Source organism: Takifugu flavidus, chromosome 2 (genome assembly GCF_003711565.1).
Source record: "Takifugu flavidus isolate HTHZ2018 chromosome 2, ASM371156v2, whole genome shotgun sequence".
Taxonomy (NCBI): domain Eukaryota; kingdom Metazoa; phylum Chordata; class Actinopteri; order Tetraodontiformes; family Tetraodontidae; genus Takifugu; species Takifugu flavidus.
The window spans coordinates 4,496,436-4,516,038 of record NC_079521.1 but is presented as its reverse complement, the minus strand read 5'-3'; the positions used below and the strand labels follow the sequence as shown (position 1 = coordinate 4,516,038).

The window sequence follows — 19,603 nt, the reverse complement described above, 5'->3', positions numbered from 1 at the left end:
ATGTTACTCTCATTAAAATGCCCTCTGGGGTCATAAATAATATAACAGATCAGAAATTTTACAGTAGTTTGTCAGTAATCATGAAGAAACAAAGACGCAACACTAGTGATGCTGAAAAGGAGAAGATTTTAGCAGCTTGCCTTTTTGTTCAGATTCTGCTGGATTCCATCAATGTGCTCACAACCTTCTGAAAGAAAAGCTGGAATAGGAGCAGGCCTGGATGCCGAAGGAGAAACTGTAGGTGTACCATTGTTGTAGACAACAACCCTTTAGAAGACAATGTAGCCACTGCAGTGGACATGTGGAACAGCTCTTAGTTGGGCCGCTTCGATGCACTGAAGTCAGGCAAGTCAAACAATCCTCCATTCGGGCTTGACTGTTCTTTACATCAAGGTGTCAAGTGTCATGGCCTATGACTCTACAAAGAAATTCAAGGTTTTTTTTAACTGTTAATGGCAGGTTTTTTTGCCCCATGAGCCAGATTAAAAACAAAAATATATACTGTACAACAATCATTTGAATCCAGCAACGTTCACCCCGCCTCTCTCTCTCTCTTTCTCTCTGCTTCCATTAGAAGGGGCACACAGTCGGGTGCCTGCCTGTAATTCCGTCACTCAGATCGTTAGTTACTGTCATCAGTTACGCATTCCAGGGTGTGTGTGTGTGTGTGTGTGAGTGAGAGAGAGAGAGAGAGAGAGAGAGAGAGAAGAAGAGAAGAGAAGAGAAGAGAAGAGAAGAGAAGAGAAGAGAAGAGAAGAGAAGAGAAGAGAAGAGAAGAGAGAGAGAGAAGAGAAGAGAAGAGAAGAGGTATCTTGATGGATTATTAGATGGATCTGTCCATTACGCACCAGTTACCTATTCAAACATAATGGATCGGATTGACCGATAGTAAAAGTCTCGAACATATCGTATTCGCAGAGGTAAGAAGAATTAAAATCTCTCGGGTTCTTTCGGTCTCCTCTTAATGCGCATCGTCCGATAAATACTTTAATAAAGCCTTTTGATAAAATTGCCAGTCAATCAATGGCTACATACATCCGATCGGGATGGTGACAATTAACGATATCAGCTATCTCTCTCATTCTAACCGTGAAATATTTGTTTCATCTAGACAAATTAGGAAATAAAAGAAAAAACATTAAAAAGTGCAATAAAAGGCTAGAGTTCTGTGCCTTTTTTATAGATATATTTTAAAAAGAAAGAGCGCAGTATACGCCTTTAAAATGACAATAACACCTCATAAAGACGCCCTCTGAAGTTTGTCTGGGCAGATGAATAAGGACAAGAGTATGGACGCAGTGAGTCTGATTCAGCATGTTGAGCGGGATATGGAAGCCACTTCATTCCCAGGATCGGTGACAGCAGACTGGCTGGAGGAAGATGGAAACGAGACCACCTGGAATCAATTCCAGCAGCCTGACTGGCAGGTGGGAGAAAACGGGAGAAAAATGGATCCTGGCGTCAGACGTTTACGATTAGGAAATGTTTACATGAGGTTGATGCTAAAATATTCCGTGCATTTTAAAAAGCATTTTGCGTGTTTTATATAATTTACATGGGCGGGGGGTGTCGGTCTTTATTTCTTGAAGCACTGACTGATCTCTTCACAGTCAGATTTGACCCTTAGACCATGCCTGTCTAAGGGTCAAATCTTACCCAAATCCCAACCAAATCTTACAGGATGAATTTATTCTTTTGCCTGTGATGTCCCTGATTTTTTAATCTTAGTCTTTGCTCTTTCAGGTGGCTTTATGGGCTATAGCATACGCCCTCATCATTCTGGTGTCCATCACGGGGAACATTACAGTCATCTGGATTATTCTTGCCCACAGGCGCATGAGAACCGTTACCAACTATTTCATCGTCAACCTGGCTTTCTCTGATGTTTCTATGGCATCATTCAACACCCTTTTCAACTTTGTCTATGCTCTACACAATGACTGGTACTTTGGGCTGGGCTACTGTCGCTTCCAGAACTTCTTCCCCATCACGGCCATGTTTTCCTCCATTTACTCCATGGCAGCCATCGCTGTGGACAGGTAACCAATGCTGCTCTCATGGATTTGGCCATTAAATTAAACCCTTTAGCATCAGCGAAACTGCTTTGTAAAAGTAATGGGATGACCAAGTCGTCCACCCTGCATGCTGCGCATGGAGTCAGAAAGGGTTGGGTGACCATTTACTGAAAATGTCACCTAAGCAGTACAGAAAAAAGATTTTGTTAGAAGAAGAATCATCTTCACTACTTTAATTGAGGTTAAGCGTGTATAAAGACCAAGACATCCTGGCATTTAATTTAAATAATGAGGTAATCGCAAAGTATTCTATTACAGTGTATTACTTCTGTAAGTTATTTCTGAGTTGATGGTAAGATGGTGATTTAATAGCACAATGTTGATGCTTCAGCAGCAGTTACTATTGAGCCATGCGGAGCGTGCTGCAGAAAGGTTGACGTGTCAGAGATACAGATGTCATTAAAGCTCACTGGTGTGTGAATGGTCAGTCTGCAATGGCTTTGAAAGAGTAGAACATGGTAAATTATGTATTGAATCAATTCAGGTTTTACCAGCAACATCCTGAATGTGTGCAAGTTGTAATTCATTAGTACTGAAATATTAAGTTTCCTTAATAGTTCAGCTGTTTAATTAGAACTTGTGTGAGCATTCCCATTACAGCCAGTGCACTCAGCAGATTTCACTCATGCATCCCTATTTGCATTACACCCTTAAAAAATAATAAAATACCCTTATTATTTAAACAAAAATTCCAACATTTCTGTTTCCAATTTAAAAAGGTTCTGATTTACAGTCAAATGCAGGACAATAATCACAATAAAACATTATTTTGAAACAAACATTTTACTGCTGCTTAGCTTTATAATGCATTTATTATAAAAGATAATGGAGCATGTTCATTAAATTCCATCACCACCATTGGTTCTGAATGATTCCAGTGATTTATTCACAGTCTTGCACCTGATCTCATAACGTTAGTAAGTAATTTTGTTATTGAAATATTAGTGCTTTGCAACAGCCACTCTGAATAATCAGAATTTCTTAGCATTTGCTCAGCTGCATTGGAATAATTTCCCTTACAGTTTTCCATTTAATGCTCAGTGCCCTACCAGGTTGTCACCGCAATATTTAAATTCAAATACATATACAGTGAATTTATAGAAATATATCTGATCATATGAGAAGTTTGTGACTACACTTTATTTCAGAACATCAAAACGTCTATGAACATTTCAGTCGCACCACAGATTACCAGAAAACACCGCACTAGTAGCTGTTATTATTATAATCTTCTTGCAGGTATATGGCCATCATCCACCCCCTGAAGCCACGATTCTCCTCCACCACTACAAAGGTGGTGATTGCCCTAATTTGGGTGGTTGCTGTCTGTCTGGCTTTCCCTCAGTGCTACTACAGCGTGACGAGATTTTATTACCCCAGGACCGTCTGTATGGTGGATTGGCCCGGCGACTATGGAGGAAAACATCAATTGAGGTAAAAAAAGAAAAGAAAAGAAAAATCAGGTCATAATATGTTTGTACGACACCTGATAACACCTGTACAAGAAAAAAAAATCAGAACCTATCAGGGTGGCCTAAAATGAAGAATGAAATCAGAGTCCGGTGATCTCAGTCGGTCCCTCTCCTCCTCTACAGTTATCAGTACGCATTGATCCTGCTGATCTACTTGCTCCCCTTGCTGGTGATGCTTGTCACCTACAGCATAGTGGGTCGATCGTTGTGGGGAGGACACATCCCGGGAGAGGCCACAGATCACTACCACAACCAGATAACAGCCAAAAGAAAGGTGGCATACTTTTACTCTGCTCTCAGTGAGGCTTTATTCAGGTTTCACTAAACTGAACGTTAGGTGGGGGTTGTGTTTGTACTGTTTCTGATCTTTCATAGGTGGTGAAGATGATGGTTATTGTGGTGGTGACCTTTTCCCTCTGCTGGTTGCCCTACCATGTCTACTTCATCCTGGGATCCTTTAACACTGATATCTATAAACAGCATTATATTCAGCAGGTCAGCAACTGCTTGTCTGTTGCTGTGTTGGCAGCCTGTCGGTTATTTATGGGATCCAAGGTAGTTTTCTGTGTCAACTGGACTGTTTTTCTTCTCTTTTGAAGACGTTTCACCTTCTACCCAGAAGGCTTCTTCAGTTCTGAACTCCACTTGTGGACTGCTAAGTCCTGACCCGAAGAGCAGTCCACTCACACCTAAAGGAGAGCGGGCACTCCTTTGAGGACAGCCTGGCCAAAGAAGATCGCTGGTTTGAGAGGGGTGTCAAGGAAGCCATCCATGTCAAAATGGGAAGAAAAAAAACATCTTTACACAGAGGTGGTGGGCTAAGGCACTTCCTATCACCCACATACAATGCAGTCCTCTACTCCTTCCAACAACAAACCAAACATTCACACCATTTCATGAGACCTGGTGACTCACCACCATGTGAGCCAGCAGACCAAGGGGAGACACACCAACCGAAACTAGGTGAACGACCCTACCAACGACCCTGCCAACGACTTTCAAGTGACCACCCAGATCATTAACATGCTAATGGTCCACAAGGGCTATATTTTCAAGCTCTGTCCCCAGTAAGTTCAGAACTGAAAAAGCCTTCTGGATAGAAGGTGAAACGTCTTCAAAAGAGAAGAAAAACAGTCCAGTTGACACAGAAAACTACCTTGGATAACTATGACCTGGATGATTGAGAATCTACACAGATGTATTTAGGGGATGTTTTATGGGTTTATTTCCAGGTGTATCTGGCCATTTTCTGGCTGGCAATGAGCTCGACCATGTACAATCCCATCATTTACTGCTGTCTAAACCAAAGGTGAGGTGCACGTTTGCTGTGAGAAATGCTACTGTCCTAAAATTCAACTATGGAAACCTTTCTTTTTAGATTTCGTGCAGGTTTCCGTCATGCATTCGCATGGTGTCCTTTCATCAAAGTGTCTGATGAGGACAAGATGGAACTGCAGCACACACACACCTTCAGGGTCACCATGACGCGCAGCCACCGCAGAGAGAGCGCACAAACCAAAATAAACCACACCTGTGATGCCAACCCACCCACCAACATGGAGAGAGATGTGAAAGCACACGGAGCGCACAAGGTGAAGAGGCAGGATGGTATGGTGTCCTCCTCTATCAGACTTGTGCAGTACACCCACTGACTCCTAGACACAATTAAACACTTCCTCAGAGCTGCAACTAAAGACCCGTCATCATTACTCACGCAGAGGGGAGGAAAACTGAGCACAAACCACAGGAACAAACATCTAGACCCCAAAAAAAGCAGTTGCATCTCAGACCAGTTGTTTTGTTTCCTTTTTAAGATTCTGTGAATTAATGCACCATCCATTGTGGTGACTGACACGAAAGCATGAATATATTACCGGTAGGTGATAAATCTGTCTTGAGTTGATCATTTCTGTCAGAATCTCTGTGGTATAACACTATACTGTGCTGTAGTATTTTTATTGCACCTGCTCACATTATGTTGCTGCACCTTTTCAAGCTATTTAAAATTTGTGATTTCACATCTGAGAGCTGATCAAAATTCAAATATGCTGCAAAATGAATATGCTGCATATAAAAATGCTGTATAAATAGAAAAATTCAAACGACTAAGCATGTATAATTGGATCATAGTGTAAATACTGCTGTTTGTTTTGATGCTAACTTTAAATTCAAATATATATATATATATGTTTGACATGTGAAAAGCACTGATCAGTAATATCTGTACTTTTGTCTATATTGAACAGTTATTCATTTTATGTTCAATAAAAGTATTAAAATGTTGTTTGCTGCTGCCTAACAGAAAGGTCAGAGGTCAAGTGTTGAAGAGAATAAGTGGTTGTGTTTCTAGAGAGAGAGAGCAAGTACAGTATGTCAGTAAACTGGGCTGAATCTGGACAGTCTTAACATGGTGGCACAACATCAAAGACAAAGAAACGAGCCAGATCAAGGCAGGTGTGTCTTTATTGATTGGATGATGGATTGACAGTGCTGGATATGTTCCATCAACTCCGTGACTTTGTGATCTGCAGCTGGCTCACTCCCTCTGGGGCTGGGATTGTGTTTATGTGTCCAGAGAGGTGGGGATTTAATTGGTGCAGCAAATATTAACCTCTCTAAAGTTCACTTGAAACTGAATGTTTAAGAGGAAGTGGAACAGAAAAATGAGAAGAGCTTCAAATTTCAGCCATCGTAACATTTTTCATATCTGGCCGTTGTTGCACTGGCTCCCATTCCCATGGCTCCATTCTGATTCGTTTAATGGGGATAATGAGGCTGATCAGCATGATGTCAAACTTAAAAGAAACTAGAAAAGAAGAGAAAAAGTTCTGAATGTGTTTAAAGTTTCAGTTTTTAATAAATTATATGAAATCTGCACATAAGACATGCAGATTGGTTCCCCCTGCAGGCAAAGCATGGTCAAAGCCCTTCATGTTTTTTAACACCTTCCCTGGAAAACTATAGGGTGCCTCATTATTGCAACAGTAACACAAGCCATCATTCCCTAAAAAGAAAAATAAATAGCAAAAATTTGGAGAACACATCGTTCTATGGATTTACTCTTTATTTCATTTGTGTCAGAGGTCACCTATGAAGTACTGTCAAAGACCTGCCAGGTATGCATTAAACAGATTACCTACGGGTCTAAATACAAATGAAGTAAAAAGTAAATAGACACTATGAATACAGTTGGAATACATTGTCCTATAATTTGGTGACACATCTTTAAAAAAAGAAAATCAAGAAAATAATCATCCCTTTCAGCACATTATACACACAATAAAATCCCTTTGATTTGATCCATGGTCAGTAGCCTACAGCACTTTGTTGACTTTGGTCTGAAAGTTTTTGAATGTCTCTGCATATTTTTGTAGGATTAAAAGGCTTTTAACAATATTTGTAACAAGGTGTGGAGCATTTCTGGGGCAAGGGGACTTGATATCCTATACATTTTCTTTTACAGGACTTGAATGTACAAGCTTAAACTCGCATGAAAGTGGGTCTTGGCATTGTTCAAACAATCAGTCAGATCTAGCTATGGATTTGTAACTTGGTTTAGTTTTGTGGGGAGAGAGAAACACTGGGTGTGAAGAGGAGGGTGGAGAGGGGCCACGGAGAGAAGAGAGTACATTTTCTATTTATTGTTTAGCTCCTGTCTTAGCCGACAGCCCACAGCTGTGATGAGTGCTGCCCCTTTTCCACTGCCGTCCTCTGACAAGAGAAAGTTGACGTTGCACTGAGGGGCCAGTTCCTTTACTGTCTGGTGCATGATCTTGGAGAAGCTAGAAAGAGGCAAAAATAGTTTGGTGGAAAATTCTTCTCCTCTATCATGAGAAATAATGAAACAAGTGAAATTTTAGACATAGTCGACACCCCCTTGTGGAAAAACCTTAAAAAGTTTGTTCATTATTTGAGTCTGTAACTTGTTGACCCTGCTCTGTGTGTGGCTCTTTGACTTCTCTGTAATCATTTTCACTGGGGTGAGTGAAGAAACCAGTGACCTCGGAGAGTATCAACTCACTGGGGATGGAGCTTGTAGAGCGTGCCGTCCACCCCCACCGTGATGTTCAGATGGTCCAGTCCACGGTTCTCTCTGATTTTATCGACGACAGCTGCCATTCCTGCGCCGCACAACTGAGCGGCGCGCCGTGACACGGTTCCACACACCTGTATGAGAATAATAAGAACGATTATCATGGTTGCAACACTGAATAGTGTTCGTGCCATTTTTGCATCATATTGCTGCATAAACATTTACAATAACTACAATGAATTGGTTATATTGCCTCTGGAATGTTTCACAAGAGGGACAAGATAAAACTGTATAGTGAGAGTCAGGCTGTGTTTCACTGCCGAAGAGGTGCCTCTGCTGTGAGGCCTATCCTCCATGCAGCAGCATTGTGCAGGTTATGAAGCTGATTCATTCATAAAACAGAAAATTATGAACTCTCCAAGCAACCTTTTTTAATCAGTGCAAATGAAGACTAATAGATTTGTTGGATATATTTTGAGGTTTTCTGCAATCTGTTGTGAACCACTACATTTTACCACAGCTTACCTCTTTGACTATAATACTGTCATCACAGGTGCTGTCTAGCCCCAAGTGTTGCAGGATGGATCTCACCTGCAGCAAAGCCAGCCTGTCACTGGAAGAGGAGTGAGAGGAGGGGACGTGAGGGTCATTGGTGTTCACCATGGTTTCAGAGAGAATCAGTGTGTGTTTTTACCTCTCTATCTGTGAGAGGAACTTTGTTTCAAAGATGCCTCTAGTTTTGAGTGTTTCAGAAATTTGCCCTCGGAACAAGAATCCTCTCTTGGTCATATCTATCAGGATGTTTCGCACAATTTCACCCAGATACATGCCACTGCACATTTTCTCATATCTGTGGAGGATACAAAGGCAGCAAATGAAGGGTTAACACTACAGCAGGTGTTCCTGACATAAAAAAACCATGGGGCATTTACATGGCTGTCCACGTGTGCAGGGCTCTGACCTTTGTTTGCCTGGATTGAGGGAGAAGTCATCCACCATTCGGTCGTACTCTGTCCTGATGTCATCCAGGCATCCGTTGTCTCCGAAAGCCCCCCACTCCATATTGACACACATCTGTCCCTTTTCTCCATCTATCATCTCAACATTCTTCATCTCCTCCATGTAACAGGCGTTACTCCCGGTGCCTGTAATCGATCAATCACATTTCATCAATGAGGAACAGAAAATCGTATATTTCTCTATAAAAATAAGATGTTAAATGGGGAACTGACCTGCAATCAGCCCGACCTGACAGGTAGGCTCCTCATAGGCACAGGTCATCATGGTTCCCACTGTATCATTCACAATAGCCACCACATCCAGGTCAAATTCCTACAGAGAGATAGAGAAGGTTCTACAGGCTGCCACCTTTCCTTGCTGCTGCTTCTCATCATGTCCTACCTCTCTCCTCTTAATAGCCTCCCTCAGCAGTCCAACCACATCCTCTCCTTCACAGTCTGTAGCCTTGAATCCTTTAGTCCATGTAACAAGGATACCCTGCAAACACAAATGATTTTTCAGACAATTGAAGCATACTGCTGTCATTTGACAAATAAAATTCTATTGTGGGGTTAGAAATGACAAAAATGCAACCAGGAAAAGTAAAACGCTCTTTTTGGAATTCGGATGGTTCAGTACAGCAGAGTGAAGCAGGAGGGAGGCAGAGTGGCATTCTTACAGCGTCCAGGCTGGTCTGTTGACAGGGGAAGGAGAAGGTGAATCCCAGAGGAAGACGGGTGTTCTTCATGCCCATGTAGTCGAGGAAGTCGCTGATACACTGCACTATGTGATCAAACAACTAGAAGAGGAAAAGCACAACGTCTGAAACCAAGCAATGCATAAGGTATTTTCACAGAATTAACTTTCCATAAATGGGATGGTGGATATAATTAAATCCTATTTCCTCTGGCATCCGCTGCAGAAAGATTCAAAGTACTTCTGAGGCACTCAGTACAGATCAATTTGGGTTTATTTTCATTGTTGAGCGATCGAACATTAAAAACGTTAAAAAATTAATTAAATGCTACACCATCTCAGTTGCCTTGGTGAAGACTCACCTCCTCTCCTGTGCCCTGCATCACTTCCAGAGGAATAGCATAGATCTTATTGTGCATCTCCACCGTTCTTCTCTTCCCAGAACGAATCTTGACCAAGAGAACTCTGAAGTTGGTTCCTCCTAAATCCAAAGCCAGGAAGTCTCCATTCTCTGGACAACAGAGCAGGTTGGTTGAACAGTGCTCTCTCATGCTGCGTGCGTGCGTGCGTGCGTGCGTGCGTGCGTGCGTGCGTGCGTGCGTGCGTGCGTGCGTGCGTGCGTGCGTGCGTGTGTGTGTGTGTGTGTGTGCGTGCGTGCGTGCGTGCGAGTCACCTGTGCCATCTGGTGTGCTTTGAACAAAGGTTGGCAGCATTTTGACGGTAGCAATGTCCTGTGTGTTCTTTGAAAGGCCATTTTGTATCTCATTTCTCATTCGGTGCTTCACCTACAGAACAAACATGCAGACTACATCAACCACCGAGCCAATGCTGTTCAACACAAACCCCATCTCACTGTCCTCACCTCCAGCAGCTGTTCTGTCGTTAGCCTAAATTCTGACAGTATTTCCGCAATCTGTCGCGAATGCTCGGCTAGACGGTAAGCCACTGCAGTCACCATGGCAGCACCCTTTCCGCTCCCACTCTCTGACAGGAGGAATCGAACGTCAATATCCGGGACCAAACGACGGACTGTCTTATGGAGGCGACGGGCGTACCTGAAATTTTTTTTTTTAAAGTTTCATATAAATATAAATTAATCAATTGGTCAGTTGGTTAAAATAATGACAATGGCAGTTAAAGAGATGTACCGCTTTATGTAATGTGCATGTAATCACAGATGTGTCTTACTGTGGGTGCATCTTGTACAGAGATCCATCGATGCCTACGGTGGTCCTCAACCGTGTCATACCTTTGTTCTCCTTTAGTCTGAGCAGAATGCCTGCCAGGACAGCAGCTATCAGGTTGGCAGAGCGGAAAGACACAATGGTGCAAACCTAGAGAAAAGAAACACCTCATTCATATGAAGATTTTAGAGCAGAACCTGCATTAGAACCTTTTTTGAGTACACACATGCTGTACAGCGATGCAGTCTTCAGTTGAAGGCTCCACCCCAAGTCTGGTCAGGATCTCTTTGGCCTTTGACAACCCCTCCTTACTCCTGAACAACAGGGAAGGTGTCAGGCAAAAAGTGGGTTTGTTTCTGCTCTGTCCGAGAATAGGCAGACTTACTTCTCAATGGCCGAGATGTGTTTGGTCTCAAACTTGCCTCTCGTGAGCAGCTCGGGCGTGATCCTGCCCTCGAACAGCAGGCCCTCTCTGGCCATCTTCACCAGTATGAGACGCACCAACTCGCCCAGATACATCCCACTGACCATCTTCTCAAATCTACGGCGCAGACACAAACACATACACGCAGCTTTGTAGGAAGCACTCCTTATACTACAGCCATGTCTTTAAATAACCTTCAATGTGTAAAACAAAGACACTTTTTCTTCATCTGCATGAATAATGAACACATCCAAGTTGGCCTGGCATACAGCTGCTTGCCGGGGTTGAGAGAGCCTCTGTCGATTTCTCTGTCAAACTCTGTCCTGATGTCCTCCAGTCTGCCATCGTCTCCAAACGCCCCCCACTCGGTGTTCACACACATCCTGCCCTCGTCTCCCTCCACCAGGTCAATGTTTCGCAGCTCTTCCATGTAGCACGCATTTGTGCCCGTGCCTAAACCCAGACAAACACCTGTTTATTTAACTTGTACATGATTGAAACCTTTAATATTTAAATGCATGCTGTCACGTTACCGATGATGATTCCTACTTCACAGCGTTGGTCATCAAATCCACACGTCATCATTGTTCCCACAGTATCATTTACCACTGCCATGATCTCAGCATCATAGTTCTGAATCAGACATGATAATGTTATTAAATTACTACGGTCCTATGTAGATGAAAAATTGTCTTTCTACTAGTTCAAGAACACATATTAGATCAGAGACCATAATTTCACATAAATACACGAGAAAATGCATGAGGAATGCGAACAAAAGATGGCGCTCACTCCACGTTTCTTAATAGCTTTGCTGAGCAGCTTGACCACGTCCATTCCCTCCACTCCACTGGCCTTGAAGCGCTTTGTCCAGGTTATCAGGACGCCCTGAACCCAAACAGAAAGATGTGGTTACATGGATTTACATACAGACTCCCAGTATAACCAGTCACATATGCACACTGCACGATAAAGGTAGGAATTTGAGGACCAAGATCATCTGTCAGGATGATTTACCTCATCCAGTTTAGTCTGCTGGCAGGGGAAGGAGAAGGTGAACCCCACAGGAAGCTTCTTGTCTTTGATGTTGTGTTTTTCCATGAAGTCGCCGAGGCACTCTGCCACATGGTCAAACAGCTGGAACAGGAACAAGAAGGCAGAAGGTGTCTCACGTCCACCTCTACAGGATTTGTCTATCTGGATTTCGGCGTCCACCTACTTTTGTCCCGGTGCCATGAATGATGTCTTCTGGCGTGTCATAAATTTGACTCTCCATCTGGACGGTCTGTTTCTTCTCGTGGCTCACTTTAACACGGAGGATCCTGAAGTTGCTGCCTCCCAAATCCAGAGCGATAAAATCTCCCTTTTCTAAGTGAGGAAATGGTAGAGCGAGAGATGTCAGCATATCCTTTCTTCTAGCTTAGTTTAAATAAAATATGCAGAGCATGAAATTAAGTCCCAATACTCCAGTTCAACAGCCTGTCCAGCTTCAGCTATCCTGAGAAGCCAACACTGACCTCAAGGTCAGCTTCGGTAGCACATGTCAGAACAAAAGATGTAAAAATATCTAAATAAAACTGTCAGCCTGCTGCAGGGAGTGTGATGGGCTGTAGCCCATCTGTAGCCCACTGCAGGCATCCCAGAGCCAGTATAACAGGCAGAGGAATTAATTTAGGTTTTCTAAGATGCTTCACTTTTTAACCTCATTATCTTGATATTGTGATCGACCCACCTCACACACAGACACGACTTAGACATGACTCTGCTGACCAGAATTCAACATAATACACCAAAAGGCAGCAACCATTACCAGGAGGATGATTATTCATATATTTCAGTTAGACTGTAGATACTGTGCCATTTTAAACTTCGGTATTAGGTTGAATTTGAATCAAACATAATGAAAGAATAAAAGTATAAATACATACTGGACAGCTTCTGTATAAAAATAAGGATACTTTGTACAAGATAAATGGTGGTGTGTGTTTGATATTGTGCTTGTACTTCAGTACCAAAATTTGCATTGTACTAGCAAGGTGGACATTTTGGCTGGTGCTCACAAATTCAAAGACATGTGTGTGTATTTGTGTGTGATGAGCAAAAGAAACTTTCCATCTGATGTACAGGTTAGATCACATTTAACTGAGCAAACTGACATAGCCAAATTCCCCTGTTGCTATGGATACTTGTATGAGTTGATTCTGTAAAACATACAGCCCAGAAAAAAGTTTCTAATTTTGGAGCCAGGGTCTAGTTACAGCATACACCAGAGATGAGATGATAGCAATCTGTGCAGCACTTTTTTGTTGTACGTAAGCTTTATCATAGGCAGGCTAGTAACCATGGTAACAAACGCACCAACCTGAACCATCGGGGATTGAACGCACAAAGGTGGGCAGCATCTTCAGGGCAGCAGTTGGGTTTGTGTCTCGACCCAGTCCTTTTACCATTTCCCTCCGAAACTGATGCATGATGTCCAGTAATGTTTCATCAGAGAAGCGCATGGAGTACAAGTACTTATCAATCTGGAAAATAGAGCGGTGAGTCGTTAATATGTCAACCAGTCATGAGCATTTGAGTCTTTATTTCTGTGTAAGGATGTCATTAAACACATTTCCTGTAATGTAATTTGGCCCCATTTTGAATTAGCATTAGCATCACTGCCATCACCAAAATCTTTCTCAGGCGACACATTTTTGAGTTATCATAAACTTCTTATCAATCCACATGGGCTGGACCCTGAATGTTCAGGACATATCAATAAATTTGCTTCAGCACGCTTGTCCTAATTGAAGTGGTTTAATAATTATCTTTTTTAACGGAGCCTTTAGCTGGGTGACCAGTTGGTTTGTCTGAAAAGCATGACTCTAGGATGGGATTAGAGAGAACACAGTGACTCAACTTCCAGTAACAAATTAGCATCCTTATACTGTGGCCACATGTGAGTCTTTGTTTCTGTGTAAGAACATTATACAGGTTTCCTGTGAAGGAATGTTACAATAGCATATTTGTGAATTAAAATTAGCATTACTGGAATCACCAAGGTCTTTCACAGGCAACACATATTTTGTCACTCACAAGTCTAAGCTCCAGTCAAGCTTTTGAGTCAGAACTAAATAAAATGCTAAATAAAATGCTCCTGGTTGATCCCTTATCCTTTGCACATACAAATGTGAATTTCCCAAACATTTGTCTTGAACTGATTTGACCGCATGTCTCTTTGTAGTTTTAAAATATTCTTTATAAGGTTTCAGTTACCTTGAGCCTCCCACTGGAGAACAAATACTACAATTCTACATGATGAAACCACACATTCAAAAAGGGATTACAAATAATTCTTGAAAATCTTCTGTTAATACGACAAACAGGAGGTCAGCCTCTACTACATTGTTAATTGTTTCATATAATTAGTTCAGCATTACTTCATTTTAAATATGATCACTGATGCAATTCTCTGCTTGTATTGGATGTTACTAAGCCAGACAGTGTTGAAAGAACTGTCACATGACATATTGATGTACCTTTAATCTGAATCCTAAAACATTTACATCATGAATGTTCATGACTCAAAAGATTTCACCCATATTTGAGTCATTTATATGAAGTGGACGTCTTATCAGACATGGGCTGGGTACTGAATGTTCCGCACAAATCAATAAACTTGCATAAGAACACTTGTAGTAATGTAGAAGGTTTGTAAGTATCTTTTCCAAGGAGCAGTTAGCTGGGTGGCCAGTCTTTTTAGCTGACCAGGGTAGGATTAGACTCAACACTATGGCTAAAAATCCTGCAGCTGGGAAGAAATTTGCATCACTATACTGTGACCACATGTGAGACTTTGTTTCTGTTTAAGAATGTGATTATACAGGTTTCCTATAAAGAAATGTTGCAATTGGCCAGTTGTGAATTAGCATAAACTGCCATCACCAAAATCTTTTTCTGGCCACACAGTCTGGGCTATAGTCAAGTCTGAGTAACAACTAAATAATTCATCCATCATCCTTTTCATGTACAAATGTGATATTTCCCAAACATTTGGGTTTGAAATGATTTGACCGCATATCTCTCTGTAATCCAGAATTTTTCTTTTCAAGACTTCAGTGACCTCGGACCTCCCACTTGATGTCAAAAATACATCTCTCAAACATTCCTGAACCATCAGTCAGGGCAGAACAAAAGGGGGCACAGTGATTTTTCATTTCTGACTTCCTGACCTTTAGTAAAGGTTGATGAGAATCCCGACAAACTCAACCTGAGAGTGAACTGGTTCTGTGCTGTCTACCAGTACATAAAGGCCAGTGGTTGCAGAATCAGTTTGATAAAGGTGGTGCAGCCATACAAGGACGATAGCACTGTATACATTTTGCTTAAGATAAGGCAGAGCTACGAACTATTGTCTACTGGCTGATATAAACGCAGCTCAGACTGTTCAGAATAAGCTGGTGTGTAAACTGTTGCAGCGCAGACAAAGCTGTGTGTGAGCAGGATGTTAAATAATCCGGCTGAAACACACTATTGCATCATTCAGTGGCGGCCACACCTATGGTGCCTTCATGGAGTCACTTGAGTTGAGTTCTGAGCTGACAAGTATCTGGGGTCAGAAATCCCCTTCGTTGACTCGTTTTTCACAGAGTATTATTACAGTTCAGCTGCTCATGGCATCTCTGATGGCCGGCGGTGCATCGTAAAAGCAGAGTGTCACTGTCAGCTGTCTGTCAGACTCATTACTAGATTATTTTCGGTCTGTTTCACAATAATGGCTGGAGGGTTATCTGAGTTGTAAATCAAATATTTAGGCCAGTTCGCTGTCATGCTAACGTTCGATGTTAAAACACATGCTTGTGTTTACAGACTTCTTAGAGGTCATTTATAGTCAGACATTTGACTGGAATGTTCAAACTTCCTGGTTCTTGGTGGCAAATTATATTTTTCTAGCTGATGTTCAGCGTCACAGGTCAGTGTCAGCGTGGGTCTGCACAGGAAGGATATGACGGTGTGTTTATTTGTGAGGTGAGTTTAAGGGGCTGCCCACAAATGCACAGATGCTTCAGAAGGTGGGGGTCTCATCCATGAGCACAACACTGCAGGTGCTACGCTCCTTATATTCTGTCGAAACTTGGAGCCCACCTCAGGAAAGAAAGCTCAGGATAGTATATAGTTTTGTCTGGAGTCCACTCAGTCAGTTTGCTGTGCAAAAGTGTGTATATGTATAGATTTATAATACTGTACTATGGGTATAAGTCATAATATAGGGAAATGATCTGCTGGGTAGAGCTCTGTGCTCTCCAAGTGCTTTTTCCTAGTTTGTTTGTTGTTTAGCAAAATAAGTCAAACGGTTATGAACCAATTTTCAGGAAATATTTAGCAAATGTTGACATTAGGACAATAGATGAATACATATTGTTGATCTTCCAGATTCCTGAGGGATTTTAGACTTCGATCTTCCAAAAATGAGGGGATTTGATCATAAAGCAACCCACTATGTTATGTAACTTTGTATTACTAATGCCTATATATACTAAACTTTGGGGGTGACACACAAAATGTAGGGAAATGACCCGCTTGGCAGAGGTCTGTGGTCTCCAAATGCTTTTTTTCTATTTTTAGTAATGTCGTAAACACCCATGCTGGAGCACAAATACTACACATTCTACCGGCTGCAACCACAAACTCAAACAAGGATTACAGGTAATTCTTGAAAATCTTCTATTAATATGACCAAGAAGAGGTCAGCATCTACTACATTGTTGAACATTTCACATAATTAGTGGAACCTCATTTCATTTTAAATATGATCGCTTATGCAATTGGATGCTTGTTTTGTTACCCAGCCGGCCATCAGCAGGAGGGTCCCCCTACATGAGCCTGGTCCTGCTCAAGGTTTCTTCCTGTTAAAGGGGACTTTTTCCTTGCCACTGTTGCTTGTTGGGGGTCAGGCCCTGGGATTCTGGAAAGCGCCTTGAAACAATTTTGATTGTAAAAGACGCTATATAAATAAAGATTGATTTGATTTGATGGAACTGTCACATGACATAATGTACCTTTAACCTGACAATGCTTTTCACACATGCTAATGACTTTAAAAAAATTCACCTATATTTTAGTCGTGATTATGAAGTGGACGTCTTATCAGTCCATACAGGTGGGGCGCTGAATGTCCAGCACATATTATACTAGCTGAGTGACAAGTCTGTTTAGCTGAGCATCATGGCTCCAGGACAGGATTGGACATAGTTCCCACTGCTGGTGAGAAATTAGCATCACTATACTGTGCCCCCCCCCCCCCCCCACACACACACAAAGCAGCTTTATTAGGAGTGTACCATCTAAGTTCATGCTGCAGGAGGGCAGTAGAGAAGATTCTGTGGACAGAACTGAAGATTGATTATTGCACTTCGTAAAAAATAAACTCCCTTTATCTATTGTGTTTGTTTTCACCCCAAACATTCCAGAGCACAAAGTGAAGCATGATCACCTGCCCAGAGACGTCTCTATTTTGTACGCATGCGTCGCTAAAGGCTGTGTTTTACCCTCAACACACCTCTGACATAAATTCCGTCTCCCTCTTTGACTTACAGGAAGAGTGTGCTTACTTTTCCTCTTCCCTCCCCTCCCCTCCTCTCTCTTCTGATACTATTCTTCCCCTCGAGGATGGCCTGTTCTCCTCGTCACCACGAGGTGATTCGAGGAAACACTGAAACCCGACTCCTTTGTGTGTACGCAATAATGATGTGTGCGCACCACCTCTCCATGCGGAAAAAACCTGTCCTTTAGGCTGGCCTCTCCTGCACCTTCCCTACACACACACACAAACACACACAAACACACCAAAACACTGCTGCAGATGCTCACGTATAAGTACAGTCAAGGACGCTGCAGAGGATTGAGTAGAGACAGCAACCAGCTGATCAAGGCCCAGACAAAACCTTTCATTTTAAAGCTTCACATACTCCTGGCACGGTGTGTGACTCCGTGTACGTACGTGTGCGTGTTGTGTGTAAGCCTTGTTTGTCACCTATGATCACATGGTTCAAAGCTGGCCTATTTTAGGGAGGCAGTGAGAGGAAGAGATGTGTTGTATTGCATCTTTTGTGGTGATGGCTGTCTGTTAACACAACATGTCCTGACTTTGACGCGACCCTCCTTTAGCCACACATGTAGCATCTAATGTGAAAATAAAGCCAAAAAAGAGTTACAGCTCCAGAAATATGAGAACCCTCTGACATAATCACGATGTGAACCTTAAAGGGATCCTTACAGAAATCAAAAGTGTAAGATATTTCTGCTAGCCAATTCTGGTACAAGGTATTTTAAGATCAGGAATTTTTCCTGGTGACTGAATACAGACAGACACACATGCCCGAGGCTTAGAGGCAACAAAGAGTGTCTCAGTGAGTTTTTACAACCAAAACGGACGACTTCAATGCTGAGTCATTATGAGAACTTCCACTTCATTCACCTTTAATTTTTCTACAGAACACTCTAAAAGTCCTGCAAGAATAATCTCTAAGTAGGAAAAGGTTCAAACTTTGCTTGGCTCATTCTGTTGTGTTGTGAAATTTCAGTGCTACCTTCACAGCCTTTAACTTCCGGTTGCTTTAAAATGTCTCGTAAATGACGTCACAGTCCACATCACACATGTGTCACGTCTACACACGCCTCAGTGATGTTTGTCACGTCTCACTGAGTGTGCAAAAGATTATCAATATAGCAATTCCAGAGGGAATCCCAGAATCTACAGAATTTGTGAAACTTGTTTGAATAATTTCTTATAGGTCTGTGGTCCTGTCATCTTTCAGTCTTAAAGATGTCAAGAAACTCTATGATCTCTACAAGCACTCCTTCTAATCCAACCCCCTGCTTCCTTCTTTACTGTAGTCCATTTTGTTCATGCCAATATCGCGGTACAGAAACCACTTACCTTTTTGACCTGGTCATCTTTGAGTTCGGTGAAGTAATAAGCTAGTAGCTGTGCAGCAATCATCCTGAGCCCTCTTCCTCTGTCTCACACAAAACTCCCGCTCTCTACCTCACAGTCAGCTGGAGGAACAAGTTATCTAAAACTAAAGCAGTTTAAATAAGAAAGATCAAACTCTACTTAGTCCACTCAATCTGCTGCATTCCACAGTAACAAGACAGAAATCTTGAGTCCAATCTGGTTGCGGTTTAAAATAGAGCAGCTTGCTCTGTGCCTAAGACTGTACCGGCTCTTCTGTGCCTTAGCATGTGAGTGGATCCAGGAAGCATGGGTGAGACAGCAAGTTCAGCTGCAAGAGGCACAGACAGGCAGCGAGAGAGAGGAAGGTTGGGTCCCGCCCACTCTGGTAGAGCTCACACCTTGATTGGTGAGAGAGGCAGCTGGGGACACGCCCTCCTTGCAGGGATTGGCTGATTGGGAGGCAAATGCAGTGATGGAGTACGCAGAAAGAGGAAGAGAAGGGCTGCACAAAGAGGATGAGGTATGAGGTGAGATATTTTCTAATGGCTCTCTGATCTGGCCCAGGGCTAAATGGCTACAGAAGGTTCCACTAAAATTACATCTTTCTTGTGAAGTCTTTCGTTCTGAAGTTGTTTTATGGGTCACACCAGCCAGGCCTTTTCCCTTGATCATAGAATGTCTGTTTATGTCTTCCTAAGCTTGATAAAGCTCTTTTTTGTAGATATTGAATTATATTGTGCTCTTAATAAAGGTAATACTTCATTCAGCTTCATTTATATAG

At 42.2% G+C, this 19,603-nt stretch overlaps 2 protein-coding genes across 7 annotated transcripts; one reads left to right on the top strand and one right to left on the bottom strand.

Moving 5' to 3' along the window:
• Window positions 1-574: 574 nt before the first annotated feature.
• tacr2 (tachykinin receptor 2) lies at window positions 575-6,943 on the top strand. Of its 6 annotated transcripts, none has more exons than XM_057015821.1 (8): window positions 575-807; window positions 1,259-1,427; window positions 1,833-2,039; window positions 3,315-3,509; window positions 3,671-3,821; window positions 3,923-4,042; window positions 4,780-4,856; window positions 4,926-6,943. In XM_057015821.1, the coding sequence occupies exons 2-8, from the start codon at window positions 1,381-1,383 to the stop codon at window positions 5,197-5,199; spliced, it is 1,071 nt and encodes a 356-aa protein (XP_056871801.1). In that variant the 5' UTR covers window positions 575-807; window positions 1,259-1,380; the 3' UTR covers window positions 5,200-6,943. The 6 variants fall into 6 exon arrangements, with proteins under 6 accessions (XP_056871801.1, XP_056871781.1, XP_056871792.1 ...); XM_057015801.1 differs by having other exon boundaries at window positions 1,744-2,039; XM_057015812.1 differs by having other exon boundaries at window positions 575-920.
• Window positions 6,944-7,083: 140 nt separating this feature from the next.
• LOC130515462 (hexokinase-1) lies at window positions 7,084-19,155 on the bottom strand. The gene is made up of 21 exons (XM_057015721.1): window positions 18,805-19,155; window positions 13,246-13,408; window positions 12,103-12,251; window positions 11,901-12,020; window positions 11,676-11,771; window positions 11,417-11,516; window positions 11,153-11,336; window positions 10,845-11,000; window positions 10,686-10,773; window positions 10,464-10,609; window positions 10,138-10,330; window positions 9,949-10,060; window positions 9,638-9,786; window positions 9,259-9,378; window positions 8,982-9,077; window positions 8,813-8,912; window positions 8,542-8,725; window positions 8,275-8,430; window positions 8,106-8,193; window positions 7,569-7,714; window positions 7,084-7,329 (listed from the first exon to the last, which is right to left on the bottom strand). The coding sequence occupies exons 1-21, from the start codon at window positions 18,865-18,867 to the stop codon at window positions 7,182-7,184; spliced, it is 2,757 nt and encodes a 918-aa protein (XP_056871701.1). The 5' UTR covers window positions 18,868-19,155; the 3' UTR covers window positions 7,084-7,181.
• Window positions 19,156-19,603: the final 448 nt, after the last annotated feature.